Source organism: Mya arenaria, chromosome 4, assembly GCF_026914265.1.
Source record: "Mya arenaria isolate MELC-2E11 chromosome 4, ASM2691426v1".
In the NCBI taxonomy this organism is placed as follows: domain Eukaryota; kingdom Metazoa; phylum Mollusca; class Bivalvia; order Myida; family Myidae; genus Mya; species Mya arenaria.
The window spans coordinates 60,574,613-60,595,797 of NC_069125.1; the positions used below are offsets into that span (position 1 = coordinate 60,574,613).

The window sequence follows — 21,185 nt, forward strand, 5'->3', positions numbered from 1 at the left end:
AGAGTGTTTCATAAACTGTATTTTGGTCAGATAACTGATAATTAGTAAATAGAAAATGAATTGTAGCATAAAATTATTAGAAAAAAATTGGAAATTATAACTTAACACTTAAGGTGAGCACTTTACTATTTCTATTTGAACTATCAGACAAATAAGGTAGAGTTAATTTTTTATTCACTTTAACAATTAAAATGCTGCAGTAGTTCTTTGACATATATAAATGTACACAACAAATGAGTAACATAAAATCAGAGTTTAACTTGAAAGGGACACAAGATGGCCCCCAAATCGGCAAATATAGTATTTCCTCAAAACAAGCAGAGAATTGTCAATACCAGCTAGTGTTTAGATGATAATACATCATTTTACATGTTTAAATAAATAAACAACACAATCTTGTTGGCCATTATGCAGTTTCAGTTTAGTTTCCCCGATTAAAAATAGCGCAGAATGGTTTCCCTGTTTCAAAGAGCATGGAATGTTTTTTCCAATCACCTTCAATTTACATGATTGTTTTCAAACACTAAATTGTCAATAAGCGTTTAAGCCAACTAAGTCATTCATAGAAATTAGACTTTTGGATGAACAAGCCCAAGTTCTTATACTATTGCCTGGCATCAATTTTTTTTAACAAGCCCTGCTATATAAAAGAATTTGAGCAAGCCCAGAAGACATTTTACCAGTGCAGGGCTTGTGGCTTGTTAAATTGGACCACTGCAACTTGCTGGCATTTTTTTTAAATCCCACAATGATTGATCAGGATACAATCTGGACATGGATCATTTCAACCTTTGACCTCTATGCATGACCTTGACCTTTGAGGTACACACCTGGGTCTTTTGCGTGACATGCCACTTCATCATGGTGAACCTTCATAGCTAGGTTTTTAAAAATCCTATAATGGATGATCCAGATATAGCCCAGTCAAGGATAATTTCAACCGTTGACCTCAAAGCATGACCTTGACCTTTGAGGTACAGACCAAGGTCTTGTGCTCAACATGCCGCATTATCTTGATGAACATTTATGCCAAGTTTCGAGGAAATTCTAAATGATTGGTGAAGAGGCTGTCCAGCCAAGGTACATTCCTATCAACAAGTATCATTTCAACCTTTGACCTCTAGCGTGACCTTTATGGTACAGACCTTGGTCTTGGGATTTTTTTTTAAATCCTATAATGCGTGGTCAAGATACAGCTGACCTCAAAGCATGACCTTGACCTTAGTGGTACAGACCTGGGCCTTGTGTGTGACACGCACCTCATCTTGGTGAACCTTCATGGCATACTTTTTTGAAAATCCCAAAATGCATGGTGAAGATACAGCCAAGACAAGGATCATTTCAACATATGGCGTGGGCTAGCCGTGACACACCACCTCATCATGGTGAACCTTCATAGCAAGTTTGCTGAAAATCCTATAATGCATGGTCAAGATACGGCCCAGACATGGTCCAGTTCGGACAGACGCACTGACACAGAACCACCATTGTGACAACTATGTCTCGCTCACCGCACATAGACTTGCCATAAAACATCACTATACTCCCAAGTTGAACTGATTTTCGACATGTGCTCGATACATAAATGTATATCAAATGTATCTTTCAAAACAAGGCAAAAATTGGGATCGTCAGGGAACTATTACTGTCCAATAACAAACCCCTACTGTTACATTTCCTTTTCATCTTGGAAAGATGATGCATCTTTCTCAGCATTGATTAGTAGATAGTAGAGTAAGACCAGATAAATTACAATATTTCCCAAATTCTGGTTGTTTTCTGATAATTTTGAATGAAATGGAATGCCAAAACTATCATTTTTTCCTTGGTTGATCATAGGGCATTACTCATTATATTGCAGGAGTACAAGTTGCATCCAGCCCCGCTTAATAAAAAAGCACACCATGCGGCTCATATGGTAAAATATGTGTTTTATTTGCATTTATGAACATTTTTTCACACCATATGCTTACTTTACATATATATTACAAGTTTTTTTATTAAAAATATGCTGTTTACTAAAATGACAAGCGTAACCACAGAAATGAGTTGAGTTTCAAATAGCATCAATCTTAGACTCGGAGTCTAAGAAGCTTCGACTGAGACTTGCCGTGATTATCATGACTATAATCAGATGATAATTTAATATATGTTGACTGGTCATGACATTAACACTATCAAAAACACTAACTCCTGATACAGTTAAAATGGCAACCATAGCAAGCTGACATGGGTTGAAACTATCTGGTAAAACAGCCTCTCCTTGCTGTTGAGCTAGCTTTCATATAGACGCGGTTGTGGTGTCAACTGCAGGTTGAAAGGTACAGGTTTCGAACCCCTGTTCGAGCATACACTCTTTTTTTCACTTTAATGGTGTCAGAAGTAATTCTGTAAAGGTTGAATGTAATGGAGCGATAACAGAACCTGTACAGGTCAGTACATCCAGGTTAAGGGGGTTCAAGTCCGGTCCCAGAAAGGTAAAAGAGGGAGGAGTGTAGTGTGAGAAGTATAGGTAATTTCCAACAGCCTCACTGTTGAAATAGCTTTTATAGGGACACTAGCTGCGGTTCGAAAGGTACCAAGTTCAAACCCCTGTTTGAACATACACTCTTTCTTTCACTTTAACACCTTTGTTAACAGAGGAACTAAACCTGGAGGGAAATGTACATTGGAACACTAGCATTGCACTGTAACCAACTGAACAGCTGGTTCTTACCAACACAAACTACACTTTATAATGAGTAAAGGTTGAAGAAGCTTTCTAGGACTATGACATGTAAAAAAAAATTGTTAATTTTGTTTTGATTCCTTGAAACAAACTGTATACAACAGCAATAAAAAATGTTTATCAATTAATGAACCTTCCACTAGAAGTCAACAGGTGCAAACTCAACACTCAAACTGTTCATGTTGACTGTTTTTCGACTAGAAATTAAAACTGACAACTCCAAATATGTTTGAAATAGAGAGAATAATGCGTCTGAGCATAAGTGAATAATACTGGTTTACATCTGAAACAAAACCCTACAATTGAGGCCAGCATATTGAAGAAATACTTACAAAAGTAAAAATACGAAATTGCTTCTGTCAAATTCAATATGGCTGATATTAAATGGGTGTGGCTATTGGTCAGTTTTTATAAAACAGTCATTCCGATTGGCTGATTTTTATCAGGGGCCTTCTCAAAGCATTCGGAGCTCCTCGGCCATTTTATCGAAAACAAAAATGGCCGAGGAGTTCCGAATGCAAAGAAAATTGTTAAAATGGATACACACAACCATTATATAATGCGTTGAAACAACAGACTAATGCATTATTGGATCAAGAGACAAATGATATTTCTTGTTCCTCAAAACATTTTATTTCAATATGCGACAACAATAAGGCAACAATAACTTCTGTAACATAGGAAGAAAAGATTTTACAACATCTGAACCGGATTTATGCAAATTAAACTAACACTCATTAAATATTTACTATATATTGTTTTGATGTTTATACTCAAACTGCACAAAAACGAAGTAACTGATAACGATATAGACATTTATGAATAGAAAATTTCTATTCATAAATGTCTATATCGTTATCAGTTACTTCGTTTCTATTAGAAATGCAAATGTATAAATCAATAAGAAAAGTAGTACCTATAACGTGTCCTCTAATTTGCTATTTTGTAGCAAACATGTATTCCAAGAGCGTTTTTTAAAAAAAAATACACACCAAATTCCTGCGTTATAAGTGATTTCATACGCTTATTTTATTCGCACCAGGTCCCTTTTTATAAGTATAAAACAATCTTGGTTTAATAGTCACTCAAGTAGGGCAAATTACGTAGTCAGTATACATACAAACGTACAGTATATTTTTAATAAGTAAGCCTAATTAAAATCGTAATATTCCGCAGTAAATATCCAGTGTAAAATATATTTTAGAATGAAAATGACGTTGGAAACGATAAACAATCTAAACACAATAACGATATGATACATAGATGGTTTTTAATTACCTTAAGAAAGTAACAAACACATAAGACTAGAAATAATAAAGATAAAACAACCGGCGATCCCTAATGTATGAGAGGCATTCCGTATATTATACAAAAGAAGGTCGTTTATGATTAATTTTAGATGTTATGACTTCAACTGGGTATATGTTATATTTGCATGATATAATTATGTATTCTACCTTTTAAACTATTAAAACTCAAGTACTTTCCTGATTCTTTCCTCAGCCAAATGCTGCAGCAACACATCTGTAACGTATTTTTACAGATAGTAAATATAATATATCCATTTAAATGGTTCAACGTTATACTTTAGTGCTAGAACGATCCTCTTACATCTATGTACTTACAACATACTATATTTTTGGTATGGCATGTTTTAGTATCTTTTGTTTGTTTTTTGTTCTTAATAATTACACGAACCTATAAACCACTTTGGTCCGTGATAATTAGGGCATTTTGGAAGATGGCCTAGTGCATTTTTTTACTATATTTGTACACTTTGAAAAGTATATATATAACTCAAACATTTCTTAACATTGTTATTGAACGAAGCATTCGTTCTCTATGGTAATGCTTTTATGTAAAGAACATATTTTTTCAACAACCAAACACAGTTAAATCTTTTGTCAGAAACCTTTTGTTCTTTGTAAACAAACAATTGGAATCTAAGCACATGTTTTCATATACAAAATAAAATATAGATACAAAAATAAAATACCACTTAATGTGATTTTAATGTATACAGTGATTAAACGTTCAGGATTTTTTTTTTACTTGAAATGAGCACGTCAGATCTTTATTAACTAATGATGCTTCAGTGATATTAGCCTAGGCGTATATACATATCTGTCATTTTCTTTTATTTCATGTAACATTTGTTCTACAGCAAAAACATAATCTCTTCAGTTGCATTACATACTCAATGCTCTCGTTATGTCAAAACCGTACGTGTTGATCAAGGTACTACTTGATAAGCATCATTAGCATGACCTTCTGATTCCTTTGAACACTGACCAGAAGTTGTTGCTACGCCGCCGGAAAGGGACTCCTTTGACTTCTCTGATTTTGATCTAATACATGTATCTTTAGTTTTCATCGTTGATTGAGTACCGCTTTCATGTCCTATCAACCGTCGAATGATTGGATTCAAGCAACAGAACAGTTGTACGTATGTGTTGTAGAAGTTACGGTTCAGAACCATATAGATGACGAAGTTAATGCAGGAGTTGACCATCTCGAAGAACAAACAGATATCGCTAAGGGCTAGGAACAGATTGTGGTAGGATTTGAAGAATTGGAACTCGGGTATTTCTATAGCGCAGCGCAGGAACACGTCTCCAGGCAGAAGACAGATGAGATACACGATCGCGACTGTAAGTAACATCCGGGTGATCTTCCTTTGTTCATCTTTACGTTTTGGGTCATGAGAAGTTGAGGTAGCTTGAAACCGCTTGCTTCGGCGAAGGAGAACTATGATGATCGTGTTCAGAATGAATACAACGATGACCGGAATATGCCGAAATCCTATCGGCAGGAAGTACTCATTGTACACTTTGAGGGACTCGGCGTTATTTAAAGCAAACTCTGTGTAGGCAATGAATGGCTTTTCGCCAATGTACGTGTACGTGTACTGTGGCGGGTACCCTGCCAGTGAGCCAAAAGTAAGAACGTAGGAAAACACGACAGCTGCTATCATCCGTGGTTTCGTTACCCAAATTTTCGCTTTCAGTGGAACGGCTACAGCAATGACTCTCTCCACAGATATAAGAACCACAAGAACTGTCGACGTACGACTGAAGGCTGTCTTCAAGTAGTGCATGTAGTAAAAGGTGGTAGCGGAAACGGTGTCGGCAGCCAGCTGGTCATATTTCGAAACAATGCATGAACTTTCTCGGACAGAGTTGGTTACGAGAAACAATGCGTCTGAAACAGCAAGTCCAATGAGTATGAAGGAGGTTGTGCTGTTCCGAAGTTTCTTCTGCATCAGAACAATTAAGCTGCAAATATTTCCTGCCAGACCTACCACGGTAAGCACCGGGAAGATGTAGCACTCAAAAACTTCAGTGATGTTGTCTGCTACCTCCTTGGATATAATGTTTTTAGGGTTGTTCCAAGGTGGGTACCAAACCGGCCCACCGCCGCCCGGTGGCATAGCGGTAACGTTAGTAACGTTACCGATTAGGCCATCAGTTGTCGAAATATTCCATTCAGAATATTCGCTATTATTTGATAATAGCAGATCCATTCTTGAGTTCTTTCTGGACGTTAGAAAATATAAAACATGTAAATGGTTTGTGATCAAATGATTTTTATAAACTTCAGTGTCATAATTTTGAATGTCGCTTTCTTTTCACGGCAAGCGTCATTAAAAAGGTTACAATTAAACTGATATATTTAAAATAGTATTTTATACGTATAAAAGTACTAAAATTGACTTTACCTGATAGTTCCGTCGGTGCAACATGCAAAGAACGTGGATCAATTTGAAACCGTGTTTATATAGAAGAAATGTGCGAAAACTGTTTATGCCTGGAGAAAGGTGAACAACGCTGAGATTCCTATGAATGCCCTCTAATTAAGCTGACTTGTATGTTTTCCTGTTAATTAATGAAGATAATCGCGAGAAAGAGTGCCCAGCATAAAAAGACTTGGGATTTGTTTTCTATGACCAGGCACATATAGATGGCAAGGAGCGATATAATTAACAGTTGTACAAATAGGAAGGGCCGCTAACGAAGAGATCTGCCAAGTGATTAACATTTCCGAGTACTGTAGTGTTGTCGCATTATTGGCATTACGTGACAATCCTGTCAGATCTACAACATTTCTATCAAAGGGACATTCTCAGCTTTTGCGAGTAAATGTTGTGAAAAATAACGGGTTGAATATAAGGTCGATCTCTACGCTTCTCATTATCAAACTACGTAATAGCAAAAAGTAATAATTAATATCTTTGTTTTAAATTAGGTATCTTCCAACAACCAAAAACAGTTATAAAAAATACACATTTAAATGATGACAACTTCCGTTTCAAAATTGTCTATTTCGATGTTAAATAAAACCCTCTTAAGGTAACTGATCACCGTAGTTAAATGGTCGTTGTACCCGACCACGTACAGACCTAGGGTACTCGTGTGCGAAGCCTGCTATAGGGATTTTTTAGCATTGTATACAAAAAAATGAGATTTGACAAAATTCATAAATATCCTATACTGTAATATGAAACATATTACAGTATAGGGTATTTTTGAATTTTGTCAAAGCTCATTTTATGTTTATGGCAATGTAATATATTGATGATATACATGTTCAAGTATGTATAAAATATAATTTTGGCTAGTTGAAATTATTTATTGTGACTTTAATTAGCTTTTGTCTTCAAGCCACTGTGTATTTGGCATGTACAGTTGGCCATTGCTTTATATGTAGTTCGTACGTTAAAGTCTTTTCCAATTCTTATGTTGTTTATTTCGTTTATTGCACGATTGTCAGATCATGTAAATTTACAATAACAATTTACTCATGCCGCATATATAACATCAATTAGGTATCAGGTGTCTCGTATCTGTGGTCTAGTAGTAAGACACTTGACCCTCATCAAAGGGTTCGCAGGTTCGTTCGCTCGCCTCATCGATAAAAAGGAGGGACATTACACGAGGTTTCAATGTGACAGTGCTAGGGAAGCTCTAACCAGTTCTGTCCAATATTGACCTTGGCGTCGTCAAATAAACATACTTCCCTCCCCCTCGTTGTGCTAGAACATTGAGCGAGTGTTAAGGTAGTACGACCCTAATGGGCATCAGTTCAAACTATGATCAGATTGATAATTGTTTAAATGTGTATCATTTCCTCGATTCAAAAACAAAATTTAATTTATTTTTTTTACCGTCAAAGAACAATTTTATTTAACTTGAATTACCCTACCCCCCATTTCAGATTTTTTTTTTGTATAAAAATATTATCACCCAAGACAAGAAAATCCTTTCTTTCATTTATTTTTCAACAGTTTGGTTATAATTTGTTATCTGAGTAACAAGTAATATATTTGATTTCAGAAATGATACATTATTGATCACATTATCAACACATATAATCAAACTGTACTGAAATAGCCATATGGTTTGACAATTTTAACATACTGTTTTGACCGCGTAATAAAATGGAACATAGGCGTTTTAAAGCAAATCATGAGTTCTAGAAAAACTCGTGACCTGTTTTTTTAGTAACAATTAACTTTAACTTTTTGTGAACATTTTACCAAAATATCTAAAAGTTTAACCGTCTCATTAAACAAATAAAGCTAGAAATTCCCAACCACCTATTTCAGCCGGGCCTGAAAGTAATGAAATTCTTCAAACAAGACGCCAATGCGACAACGCCACATTATTTAAAGCCGGATTTTTTATTTGACGATGCAATTTTGCAAACCTAGGATTTGAGCTAGTGACCAAGTATTTTTAACCAAAAAGATCCATACTTATCGGAGATATCGTTCATACAAATAACCTGATCAACAGAAACTATTCCATTTGTGTGAGGAAAAATGAACATTTTATAAATACATCAGCTTTTCCAATAAGATCTGTCACAGAGACCTAGTTTTTGACCCTAAATGACACACTTTATTATCTAAGATTTCATGTACAAAAATATTTTTATAGTTAATTAAAATTTAATTTTTTGAAAAAATATGGGTAGATATGAAATTCTTGATTGGGATGTGTGTTTATAAAATAGCAACTGAATTTGTTTACTGATATTGATAGGTTTGGTAAGCATAGAATTTTTTATATGATACCAGGAAAATATTTCCTAAGATTTGACCTAGTGACCTAGTTTTTGATCTGAGGTGACCCATATTCACAAATGTTTAAGACAACATGCAGACAAATATTCTGACCAAGTTTTATAAAGATTTGACAAAAATTAATGATTTTTTATGACCGTGGAATTCTTTCTCCTAAGATTTGACATTGTGACCAAGATTTTGACCGGGGATGACCCATATTAAAGAACTGGCAAGATATTATGCAGACAAATATTCTGACTGAGTTACATAAAGATTTGACAAACAATGTTGAATATATGACGTGGAAATATTTTCCTAAGATTTGACCATTTGACCTAGAATTTGACCCGAGATGACCGATATACAAAAATCAGCAAGATATTATGCACACAAATATTATGACCAAGTTTCATCAAGATATGGAAAAAAATGTTGAATTTATGACGTTGTAATATTTTTTCCTAAAATTTGACCTAATGACCGAGATTTTGACCGGGGATGACCCATATTAAAGAACTGGCAAGATATTATGCAGACAAATATTCTGACTGAGTTACATAAAGATTTGACAAACAATGTTGAATATATGACGTGGAAATATTTTCCTAAGATTTGACCATTTGACTTAGAATTTGACCCGAGATGACCGATATACAAAAATCAGCAAGATATTATGCACACAAATATTATGACCAAGTTTCATCAAGATATGGAAAAAAAATGTTGAATTTATGACGTTGTAATATTTTTTCCTAAAATTTGACCTAATGACCGAGATTTTGACCCGGGTTGACTCATATTAAAATATGCAAGATATGATGCAGACAAGCATTCTGACCATGTTTCATCAAGATTTGATAAAAATTGTTGAATTTATTACCGTGAAATATTTCTTCTAAAGATTTGACCTAGTGACCTAGTTTTTGACCCGAGATGACCCATATTCATATATATTCAAGATAACATGCCGACAAATAGTCTGACCAAGTTTGATAACCATTGGATAAAAATTTAATTACATAAAATGAAAACTTTTATTGCAGAATTGTTAACGCCCGCCCGCCCGGTTTTCGTCATTCTATAACCCTTAATGTTTTGATGAAAATCCGGCTAAAAAGCTAATATTTTATGTGTAGAAATAACTTTAAAAATATATATTTACATTTCTGTAAAAATGTAAGCTAATGCAATCCAAGAAGAAAGAAGAAAATAAATATTTGCGCTTCTGGATGGATTCGAACCTCGAACGTTGGTACAAAACCCTGCTCTTTAGTATTGGACGCTAGCGGCTAGCGTTTGTTCCTTGAATAACAAGTCTTGATGGATTGAGCACACAGCGATGGTACTGGTTAGAAGAAACGCTGTATCTCTGTCCTGAGTAATGACACTTATTTCATTAAGCCATACTAATTAATATTATTTTATTAATGTCCGTCGGATTATGTTCGCTATAGATAGCACAACAAAATTAAGCTATATATTATAATAGTGATTTAAAATGTTTGAAGTTTACAGACAAGTCCATTCTTGCTGGGAGTAGGATTGGTCCTAGATTATTGTATGTTACTTTCATTGTTAATACAAGTGTTGACTTTTCTTGCAGATTATTTCCCTTGCCCTTTGAATGGAAACATGCCTGTATCGAAGAATGTGACCATAAGTCCATATTTCTGGGAGAGTGTCTGGTACGAAACCAATACTTCTTGGGTTATGTCGATGTTGAACGTATCTATATAAAACAGTTTTTGTGCAATGATACCTGGAGTTTGACCTGATGTCCGTAAAAGGGTAGCTGTATGACTGTTTTGTTAGCACACCGAGGATTCCCGGCCCCATTACGGCAAGGCGCGACAGGCATTGGGCGTATTAAAGCAAACATGTTGCGCTACTTCCATCTTGTGCATGTCTGAGAGATTGACTGCCACAGTTCGCGGCCAAAAAAGAGCACGTGGGAGCACAGAAGTATTGTAGACATTGAGAAGCGTCATGAGGATTTCCATCTTTTGACACGGCGACTGCGCTACACAGTGACGGAGATGTCTCTCGAATACAATGTCTGAATTCGCTTATTGGGAGGGAGAGCGACCGTTCGTGGGTTGCTCAATACCCAAATTCGTCTAGTGATTGGCGTCATTTATCATATCTTAACCATAGATTTGAGAGGGCGCATCTTTTGCGTTTACGGCCTTTAGTATAATGGCGGCTTACTTGTTGGGGTTGTACTTGAATCGCCATCTGTTTGCATATGAGTAGCATAAAATATGTCTAGTAGGTGTTGTCAGAATTTGCGTGAGAAAGGCAGAAGCATCGGGGCTCTGGTGCCAATTAATTATTATATAGCCCTGATACTAGCTAGCAGAAAACCAGCGTGGCATATTACGCCGTGTATATTACTTGGGAGCCCGGCTGAGTAGCTTTTACCTTTTCCCTTGTGTCGCGTCACTTGTCAGCCCAACTTTGAATGCATTTAGAAGTTTTGCAACTAATAACATTTGACGTTTACCTAAAACCAATACGAACATCAAATAATTTTATATCGACTTTATTTAAAAAATGTTAATTTTAATAGGTCCTTACTTCTAAACTTATTAAATATAATACCTAAACAGTTCCATGGTAGAGAAATGTACTGCATATAAATGAATGTTAAACAATGTTATATCAAAATAACAATATACTAAGATATAGTAATATATATAATATAGTAAGATGAATGTAAATCAAATACAGAGATGTAAATGCTTGAGCAATAACTAAAATGCTACAAATGTTGCCAGGACAAGTGGAAAACTATAATAGAATAATTTCAATATCGTCCAAACTGCTTTGAATAACAGACAACTACACTAAAGTACAATGTAGCATAATCAACTCAATGTATCAGACAAAGTACCTTTATGAATTAAAATCATTTTTCACAAACATTGTCAAGCTGTTATGTCAAAATGTGTCCTAAAAAGCCCCAATTTATGTACGTGATCAAATTCTAATATTTATTTCGACATCCATTTTGGAGAAATGGTCATTTTCCACATACATATTCAAATAAAATGTTAGTATCAAGGTTTTATAATATCAATAAAAAACAAAAACAAAACAATATGTTTATCATACACACATAAGACATCCTGTTGTTATTGTTATAATACTACTGTCTGATATGTTCCAATTCTCTCAGAGTGTGTAACCTAACCAGGCGTCCATGTCTATAAACCATGACGTGTTACCTTTATTGGCACTTACATAAGTTATTGGATATAGACTATTGTTCAAAAGAGATGTTGACAGTTTATGAACAATGTCATGTTTATCTTTCCCAATAACCACTATAGCTATATTTCTTGCATTATTTATCACAGACAATAGCAAGCTCATTCTATCCATTTGCTCATTTGATTTGGATTTTGTATAAGCAACAAGGTCTTTGGTATTTTTCAGACTAGCACTGTGCGGAAAGAGAGAAGCAGTGTGCCCATCATTTCCAACACCTAGCAATACAAAGTCAATGACTTGGTCCGGAATTAAATAGTTGATACTTTCTTCGTACAACTGATCCCCTTTGCTTGCGGGGCTGCACAATTTCCCAGCAAAGTCCACTTGCATTGGGTGGATGTTGTAGTAAGGGATCCTGGTGTATTTTATCAGGTGTTCATGCAATGTGTGAAAGTTAGAGGCGGGGTTGATATGTGGCACGCACCTTTCATCCACTTGCCAAATATGACTGTACTCCCATGGAAAGTAAGGAAAATTCAGAACAAGCTCTTTGAATAAGATTATTGGTGTTCTTCCACCTGAAAATGCAATATGAAACACTCCCCTTTCTTTAACTGCTGCCTCTGCTGATGTGAGCATGTTTTGAGCAAGAGACGAAACTAACTTTGGTGAAGATAAACAGTGCAGTGTTGAATTTCTAAATGAATTAGGAATAGTGGCATGACTAGCTATTTCTCTATGGTCAAAATTTATAATCTTAACTTTTTCAATGAACTCTAAATGTCCATTTTCAACAGTAAAATTTAGATTTCCCGGCTCATATTCTTTGTACACACTAGGCAGCGTTGGTGAGCTCCGTGAAATGACGTTGTCCCAGATGTCCCACAAAGCCATAACTCTCTCAGATGTCACAAATGTCTCTTTTACACCATGATACAAATCGTGAAGTACTGTTACATAGGCTGGTGCATCATGAACTGGAACCGCGTAGTAGAAGTCTCCTGGACTCTGACCATGGATGTTGCTGTCCTTTGATGTGATGGGCAATTCTCGGACCCCTTCAGGCCACACTGGACTCAACAATGACCTGGACACTAGAATACCAGCTGACGGGACAGAGCCATGACCTATTTGGAACACTAGCTGCCTTGGATACTTATTAAATGTAGAGTTGCTACCTTCACAGCCAGTGACGCAGAACTCATGTTCCCTGAAGAGAATTCGAACATAGCTAGACCTTTCATCCATGTGTTTCCCCGACATCAGCACAAACGGAACACCCTGCCATCTTGGGTTCTCGACTTGCAACAGACTGGCAGCAAAAGTAGGAGTCAGGTAAGACAGGCTCGTATTTTCAATTTCTTCACCAGCCTCTTCCAGGTACTTTGAATACTGTCCAGTCAAAATAGCATTGCTACTAACTGGCCTGATCTGTTTAAGGAATTGAAGCTTGTTTTTCTCTATATGGCTGCTACTGGACACATTGTTAGGCATCTCCATAGCAACAAGGGCCAGTAACTCCGACAGGTGGTTTTGCATCACATCTCTGACCACTCCTGTTTGGTCATAGAAGTCAATTCTACCTACAATGATAATTGCAAATATAAAGATAAACATGTATTGTAATATAAAGCTGAATGAAAACGAAAGTTGACAGATAATACATTACATGCATTGATAATTTTAAATTGATTTTATATCGGATTAAAGAGCATATTCAAGAACATTAACCAAGTACTTCTTCCTGTAATAATTGCATACAAACACAAATTTATATAGAAGCTGTTTTAACTATACAGAACCTATTAACAACAGCACAATATGTTAACAACAGCGTACGCATGTTTTTATGTTAACAAAAATATCTTAAAATACATTTTTCTGTAGAATACATTTAATGGTAAAAAAAATTGCATTTACTATTACAATTTTTCTTTTAAAATTACCTTTCACACCAATTCTTTCTTTCATGACAATTTCCACCCTGTCTACAAACTTATTGTTCAAGAGTCTCTCCAATCTGTCTCTGTTTGAAAATCTGGAATAAAATAATGTATCCATCATTGATAATTAAAAATATTAAAATGCTCCTCTAGTGATTGATTTTTTTTGTATAAGTATAATGTGTTATTATCAGCTTCTATAAGATCATTATTTAATAATTAATATTTGTAATGCCAGTAATTTTAACATATTTGCAAAATCAATATTCATGAAACAATTGCACATACTACGTACCTAAACTTCAGTATCTGTTTGGTGACTGACTTGGCTAGGTAGTGGTCAACTCTCTTGACCTCACTGCCAGAGAAATACGAGTTGATTGTGTCCACTTGCAGTTTAGCAGAGCTTTTGTCCAGGCCAAATGGTTTTTCCAGTACAATCTCAGTAGATGTTACATTTTCATGGCGACAATGTTCATTTACAAATTCAGCAACACTTTGATAAGCAGATGATGGGATAGAGAAGTAGAAAATTTGTCTGACGGACGTAAGACCGTTTTCATATTCTGAGCTTAATTTCTTACAGAGAGTCTCATAATGGTATCCTTTCTTCAACATAACATAATGTGAATTTCGTATGAATTTAGGTCTCAGTTTATGGCAATGTTTATCATCTGTATCACATAGAATTCTGTCCAAAATCTTATTCAAAACAACATTGCCTTCATCCTCAATTACTCTTGCTCCTGCATAAAACGATATAGTATTGTTTTCATTGTAAGATTTAGCATACAATTGTAGAGCACTGTGCCATAGATATTTCTTTGCCAAATCTCCAATTCCACCAACAATGACTATGTTTGTATGCTGATGCTTGGCAAAACACACAAGAAATAAGCATACATGTAGCCCAGCAGCAATGGCAAACTTCATCTTCCTATAAGAAAACAAAACAAAAACAAAAACTGTAGTCAATGTCATATAAAGATGGAAAGACTAAACAATATCAATTATTCTGATTGAAATATATTTTCAAAACCTTTTTTATTTATAATTCGATATCACTGAACCTGTACAGTGAATTTTTTCCCTTATTCCTAAGATGGGGTCAAAAGTGGGCCCGTTCACACAATTCAAAACAAGATATGTGGACCCTGACTAAAGTTATTCAGTTTCAACTGTTTTTTTCTTTCTATTTTTAGTAACAGTGACCTTGACCTTGACCCTAGGGACCCCAAACGTAATTCCATGAAAGGTCTTCATAAACTCTTCCTTTATACCAAGTTTGGTCAAGATATGTGGACCCTAACTAAAGTTATTCAGTTTCATACGTTTTTTATTTTATTTTTAGTAACAGTGACCTTGACCGTGACCCTAGGGACCCCAAATGCAATCCCATGAAAGGTATCCATAAACTCTTCCTATACACCAAGTTTGGTCAAGATATGTCAACCCTAACTAAAGTTATTCAGTTTCAACCGTTTGTCTATTTTTAGTAACAGTGACCTTGACCCTAGGGGCCCCAAACGCAATCACATGAAAGGTCTCCATATACTCTTCCTATAGACCAAGTTTGGTCAAGATATGTCAACCCTAACTAAAGTTATTCAGTTTCAACCTTTTGTCTATTTTTACAGTTACCTTGGGGATCCCAAACGCAATCACATGAAAGGTATCCATAAACTCTTTCTATAGACCCCCCCCCCCCCCCCCCCCCCCGAACAAAGAAGTTTGTCATTCTACTAACCAGGTTTCACTTTGTGAAAACCTGGTTAAAAAGAATTTGCAAATTCACACGTCTTAATTTTTTTTTTTTTTTATAATATTTGACATTGTGTTACACATTTGCTTTTTCTAAACGTTTAAATGTACATAAGTGTAGAAGTCACAATAAGTAACTTCTAGCACTATTCACCAATTGTGTAAAGAAATGACATTTCAAAATTTTGTGTACGGTATCTTTTCATTCTTTTTAAAATTCACAGAATGGAATTTGGGACATTAGGTCTAGCCAATTCCCGGTTAAATCTTCGCTCTGTGTGCACAAACTGCTGGTAAAATCCCTGCCAAATACCCCCCCCCCCCCCCCCCCCCCCCCGGGACACCCTAGTTTAGGCCCATTCCCACTATTTTGGGCGCAAAAACAAAACCATCACATTCACTACGCACTGCAGGCAACCTGGAAGGTAAAAACACGGCCCATTTCCCCCTGTATTAGTGTATACCCCCGGACCTGGTTACAATTGACTGGTGCATTATTGTGTCTAATTAGAGATAAGCATAAATATACTAACCACTGCGGATTTCCATTGTTCTACTACATTGCTCATTTACCAATTTGATCAGTTATATGCGATACTACCGCTTATAATAACTATATTATAAATGAATGTAATAAACAAATGTCATAAAATACTACAACTTACTTCTTTTTCGGGTAGTATATATTCGGACAAAGCAATGGTTACGTCCGATATGGACGATGACAACTGTCGGCTTTTACTGTTCAATGATTAAATATTCATAATTTCATTAAAATCAGAAACATCGCATACAGTTTCGATTACATAAGAATCTCAACACAACTACTTACTGCATGAGATTTTGAGACAGTTGTAGTTTCGTTTACACAACAAAATTCGAAGAGGAGCTTAAAAATTAAATATAAACATCTTGTGAATAAATCTACCAACAGACTTACACTGAGAAATATTGATTTTAATATATGTGTAATGGGTTCATAAAATATACTGATGAAACGTAACAATTACTTAAAAGTTATGCTTCTTTGAAGTGCGTATATGTGGATACAGTACAAAGTCTGGGCTCACCGAAAGTGGACAAGATGGCGGCCACCAATATAGCCCGTATTTCAACAAAGAATTCTGCTTTATTTTTATGTGACATGCAAGAAAAGTTCCGAAAAACAATATCTTACTATCCGCAAATACTTCAGGTGTCGAGCAGAATGCTACAAGCTGCACAGATTCTCGACATTCCTGTCATTGTTACAGAGCAGTACCCAAAAGGTAAGGGGTCGTTTCAAAATTAATAAGAACTGTCATTTTTTGAAAGACAGCTTGTTAAAAAGCTAGAAAACATTGGTTATAAAACACCGAGAATATATTTAACTTGAATGAATAACATAACACGCCTTGTTCACTTTCTTTCTGATGACTAAGATAAATAAGTGAATAATTTTTAAATAAAATTATGCATCATAATTATGTTGTTTTTCTTTTCTACGATAGGCCTAGGGCCAACTGTGTCCGAGTTGGATGTTAGCAAATGCCCTGTTTTTCCCAAAATGAAATTTTCTATGATGTTACCTGAAGTTGAAGAGCACCTGAAGCAGTATCCAAGTATGTATTTTCATAAAATTTGAATAGTCTAAATATGGTTGCCTTTGCCTGCCTGTTCCATTTTCAAATATATTTGATGAAAACAATATAAATGGTTAAATTATGGGGACGTGTCTTTATGGCTACCAGACAAATCAGCCCCTTACCAAATCAGACCCTGGTTGAAATGGCTACCTATTCGGCCCCTTACCAAACTGACCCCATCCTGTAGACGTTTCGGCCCTCATTTTTATTTCGTTTTTTTTTTATTTCTAAATATAAGAAAAAAACATAAAATTTCAATTTTTATTTGAGTAGAAGTTGTATTGAGGAATGTTTATTCACATAAAGCCATATATATGCATAAAAAGGTATTGATAAAAAAATAGATTTCAAATAGAATGTCTTTATACTTGAACACAAATATACATGTGACATAGACATTTATTCATGAGATTTTTTTATAAAAAATAAATTGAGTTAAAAAAATAAATCTTTAAACTTAAAAGAAGTCTTTAAATAATCTTTAAATAATAAACATAAGCATCTTGCTAATATTTTCAAGAGGTATTATGATATGTCTTAAATATCAAGTCCATTGTCTTAAACCGTATCTATCTGTACCTATTGCCCGCCGTAGATGGCACAAACATTTCTCAAAAATCCTCGCACGTGATCTCATGCGAGTCATATGAGTCCCACTCATCCATAATCCTGGCGTCAATGTCTGCATAACACTCTCTACACTGAAGGCCGAGTTGATGAGTAAGCTTCATCTTTGATTCCCTCAACATCAGGCTCAGTAAAACGTAGAACTCAAGTGTTGACCGACCGGCGGAAAAGTTCAAATGGCGATGCCAGCCTGAAATTACATAGTCATAATACAATTTCAACTAAAACTTGTCAATGAATGATTTAAAGTTCGAATAAAAAATAATTTTCTATTTTTAGTGAATGCTAGAACCGAAAATGATATGGGGAATATGCTGAATAAATGTTTACAACAGTTTTGTATTTACCTTCAGTGTCGTTGTTGGTTCTTATGCTCTGTTGGTATATTCAAAATAAAAAATAAAATAAAATTAAGAGGCTGAAATGTCTCAGGGGCCGAAACGTCTCGGGTCAATTAAGGGGACGAAATGGCAGGGCCAAACGTCTTAGGGGCCGATTTGGTAGTAGGCCGATTTGGTAAGGGGCTGATTTGTCTCGCTCCCGTCTTTATGATCATATTGTAATGCAAGTAAAAGAAAAAGTTCAAGGTCAAAGCTGATTGTTGATTCATAATATTAAAATTATATTGATAAAATATAATTTACTAGTATGATGATTGCTGTATAATACACACAACATGAAATAAATTAATCTTAGCAGCTGTAAACATAAATTGATATGTAATTTTAGATGTGAAAAATATCCTGTTGTGTGGTATTGAGGGTCATGTGTGTGTTCAGTCAACTGCTCTTGATCTGCAACAGAAAGGCTTCCAAACAAACGTCATAGTTGATGCAGTATCTTCACGCAGCATGGTTGACAGGTGAAATAAGAGATTAACCTGCTTTCATCGTTGACCTAAAGCTTGGTTGTTTTAAAAAAGGCTGCCATTGATTAAAAAAGTGCACAATTTGTCTATATAAATAGGAATTTCTTGCAATCGGTTTGAATTAAATACCTTCTATTTTACATTGCAGAATGTATGCTCTGCAGCGGATGAAAGAGGGTGGAGCCCACCTCACCACAAGTGAAAGTGTTATACTGGGACTGGTAGAGGGTTCCGACCATCCTGACTTTAGGGCCATACAGAAGATCATCTGGGATTCTGCACCAGACAGTGGCCTCTTGGGCAAAACATTTAATGGAGAAACTCCAGTTTAGGGACCTTTTTTTTTTTTTTTAAATGTTCTTTCAGAATTATATGCACATTCTACCATGTTCTTATCATAGATAAAATATTGCCATGCAGACAGTTTTAATATACAGTTTATGTTTTTTTTATTTGTGATTCCAGTATTAAATGATACAACTGTCAGTATATTAATAATTTCTGGGCACAACTCAAAAGTAGCCATGTACAATGTACTGCAACTTTAAGAATATGGTAATGAATGAGGTCATCTTTTGGCACAAAAATATACATACTGTAATTAACCCACTATTAACCAAGTTCTATAAGTTTGCTTCAGTCCTAAACTTGAGACCAATGAGTTTTAATGATTGGCAAACATTTTGACAGCCAAAAAATAGCATCCAGAGTATGAACAAGTTAATGCCTTGCATTTTTGTTGAGGATGAATGCAGTATTCATTGATTTAATCACACAAAAGAGCTATATATTTAGTTCACTGATAGCTCTTATAATCTTAATGATAAATATGATGCCTTCTTACCCTAAGCAACTTTTATATGGAGTTTGCTCGCTGATAACTAATTATTTTAAATGAATGCAGAAAAAGGACAAAATTACATAGAAATTTATAATCTTTAAAGGCCAAAAATCAGACTTTTCTACGGAGAAACCTTATGAATAACACTGTTTATTAATCCTAGATAAAAGAACTTACATATAAAACGCAATGGAAGACCAAATCGGACCAGTATCCATCTCATTTGGTCAGACCCCATACTTGCCTAAGTGACTTACTCTTATTGGACTTGATCTATACTTGAACTCAATTTTTTTAATACAAACATTTCGAGTGTCAAATTGATCATTGTCTTGAAAATGTGGCCTCCTGTTTGTTTACTAGTCATTGCAAGCATTTAAACTACATTTTTACGTTTGTTCATCTGTGCCCAAGGTAATTTATTTTCAAAAGAAGTTTAGTCATGTGACACTTGCCTCATTATTAAAATGCCAAAAGGTCAGTATCAGCCAAGGATCCTAAACTTTTTTCTTGTTGGTTGTTATTGATAAGAACATGAATTTATCTTGGGGTCAAAGATCATAGTGCTCTTAAGCAATGTCCGATCAATAACTCAAAAACTACTTGTTCTGTTGACCTACTCGTCACCATCATCTACAGGTCAAGGTCAATCTTCCACTTAAGTATCATGGTCATAGTTCAAACCGTACTCTAGTTATTAAGATTTAGTATAGAGAAATATGTGGTAATCCGTTACTGTGCTTATCGGCATAAAAAAACCATGGTAATTCAATTAGGCAAAATTTGCTGATATTAATTAACAAGAAACGCCGCAATGCGACGAAACCAGGTTTTCAATGATTGACAGAAGAACTTCAGCCTGTGTCTGTTTTTCTATTTTTAGAAAGAGTGACCTTGACCCTAGGGACCCCAAACGCAATCCCATGAAAGGTCCCCATAGCTCTTCCTATGTACCAAGTTGGGTCAAGATAAGTGAACCCTGACTAAAGTTATTCAGTTTCAACCATTCTTCTATTTTTAGTTATAGTGACCTTGACCCTAGGGACCCCAAAAGCAATCCCATGAAAGGTCTCCATAAACTCTCCCTTTATACCAAGTTCTGTCAAGAAATGTCATCCCTAACTAAAATTATTCAGTTTCAACCATTTTTCTATTTTTAGTAACAGTGACCCTAGGGACCCCAACTGCAATCCCATGAAAGGTATCTATAAACTCTTCCAATTGACCAAGTTTGGTCAAGATATGTCAACCCTAACTAAAGTAATTCAGTTTCAACCGTTTTTATATTTTTAGTAATAGTGACCTTGACCTCGACCCTAGGGGCCCCAAACGTAATCCCATGAAAGGTATCCATAAACTCTTCCTATAGACCAAGTTTGGTCAAGATATGTCAACCCTAACTAAAGTTATTCAGTTTCAACTGTTTTTATATTTTTAGTAACAGTTACCTTGACCTTGGGGACCCCAAACGCAATCACATGAAAGGTATCCATAAACTCTTTCTATAGACCA

The 21,185-nt window shown here is 35.3% G+C and overlaps 3 protein-coding genes and 1 long non-coding RNA gene across 7 annotated transcripts in view; 2 read left to right on the forward strand and 2 right to left on the reverse strand.

The window, feature by feature from the left end:
* The window catches only part of LOC128232973 (protein kinase C and casein kinase substrate in neurons protein 1-like), a 28,061-nt gene extending 24,900 nt beyond the window's left edge, over positions 1 to 3,161 (reverse strand). Inside the window, exon 1 of the mRNA XM_052946798.1 lies at positions 3,061 to 3,161. The gene's annotated coding sequence lies outside the window, so the exon portion shown is untranslated. The remainder of the gene's footprint in view (positions 1 to 3,060) is intronic.
* LOC128232975 (uncharacterized) lies at positions 8 to 12,363 on the forward strand. The gene is made up of 3 exons (XR_008260587.1): positions 8 to 113; positions 1,862 to 1,918; positions 12,234 to 12,363. It is a non-coding gene; the product is annotated as an uncharacterized LOC128232975 (long non-coding RNA).
* LOC128232971 (GDH/6PGL endoplasmic bifunctional protein-like) lies at positions 11,305 to 16,769 on the reverse strand. Of its 4 annotated transcripts, none has more exons than XM_052946795.1 (4): positions 16,723 to 16,769; positions 14,247 to 14,888; positions 13,955 to 14,046; positions 11,305 to 13,591 (listed from the first exon to the last, which is right to left on the reverse strand). In XM_052946795.1, the coding sequence occupies exons 2-4, from the start codon at positions 14,882 to 14,884 to the stop codon at positions 11,970 to 11,972; spliced, it is 2,352 nt and encodes a 783-aa protein (XP_052802755.1). In that variant the 5' UTR covers positions 14,885 to 14,888; positions 16,723 to 16,769; the 3' UTR covers positions 11,305 to 11,969. The 4 variants fall into 4 exon arrangements, with proteins under 4 accessions (XP_052802755.1, XP_052802754.1, XP_052802752.1 ...); XM_052946794.1 differs by having other exon boundaries at positions 16,653 to 16,745; XM_052946792.1 differs by lacking the exon at positions 16,723 to 16,769 and adding an exon at positions 16,545 to 16,614.
* LOC128232974 (isochorismatase domain-containing protein 2-like) lies at positions 16,756 to 19,318 on the forward strand. The gene is made up of 4 exons (XM_052946802.1): positions 16,756 to 16,980; positions 17,203 to 17,313; positions 18,694 to 18,826; positions 18,981 to 19,318. Exons 1-4 carry the CDS (start codon positions 16,797 to 16,799, stop codon positions 19,162 to 19,164), a joined length of 612 nt encoding a protein of 203 aa, XP_052802762.1. The 5' UTR covers positions 16,756 to 16,796; the 3' UTR covers positions 19,165 to 19,318.
* Positions 19,319 to 21,185: the final 1,867 nt, after the last annotated feature.

Excerpts from the sequence above, each read along its gene's own strand:
- LOC128232971 (XM_052946792.1), bottom strand. Across the intron at positions 14,047-14,246 it reads AAACAGATACTGAAGTTTAG|ATTTTCAAACAGAGACAGAT; the intron begins GTACGTAGTATG and ends ATTTTATTCCAG. Across the intron at positions 13,592-13,954 it reads AGAAAGAATTGGTGTGAAAG|GTAGAATTGACTTCTATGAC; the intron begins GTAATTTTAAAA and ends TTATCATTGTAG.
- LOC128232974 (XM_052946802.1), top strand. The coding sequence starts at position 16,797 with ATGGCGGCCACCAATATAGCCCGTATTTCAACAAAGAATTCTGCTTTA. Across the intron at positions 16,981-17,202 it reads TACAGAGCAGTACCCAAAAG|GCCTAGGGCCAACTGTGTCC; the intron begins GTAAGGGGTCGT and ends TTTCTACGATAG. Across the intron at positions 18,827-18,980 it reads TCACGCAGCATGGTTGACAG|AATGTATGCTCTGCAGCGGA; the intron begins GTGAAATAAGAG and ends TTTACATTGCAG.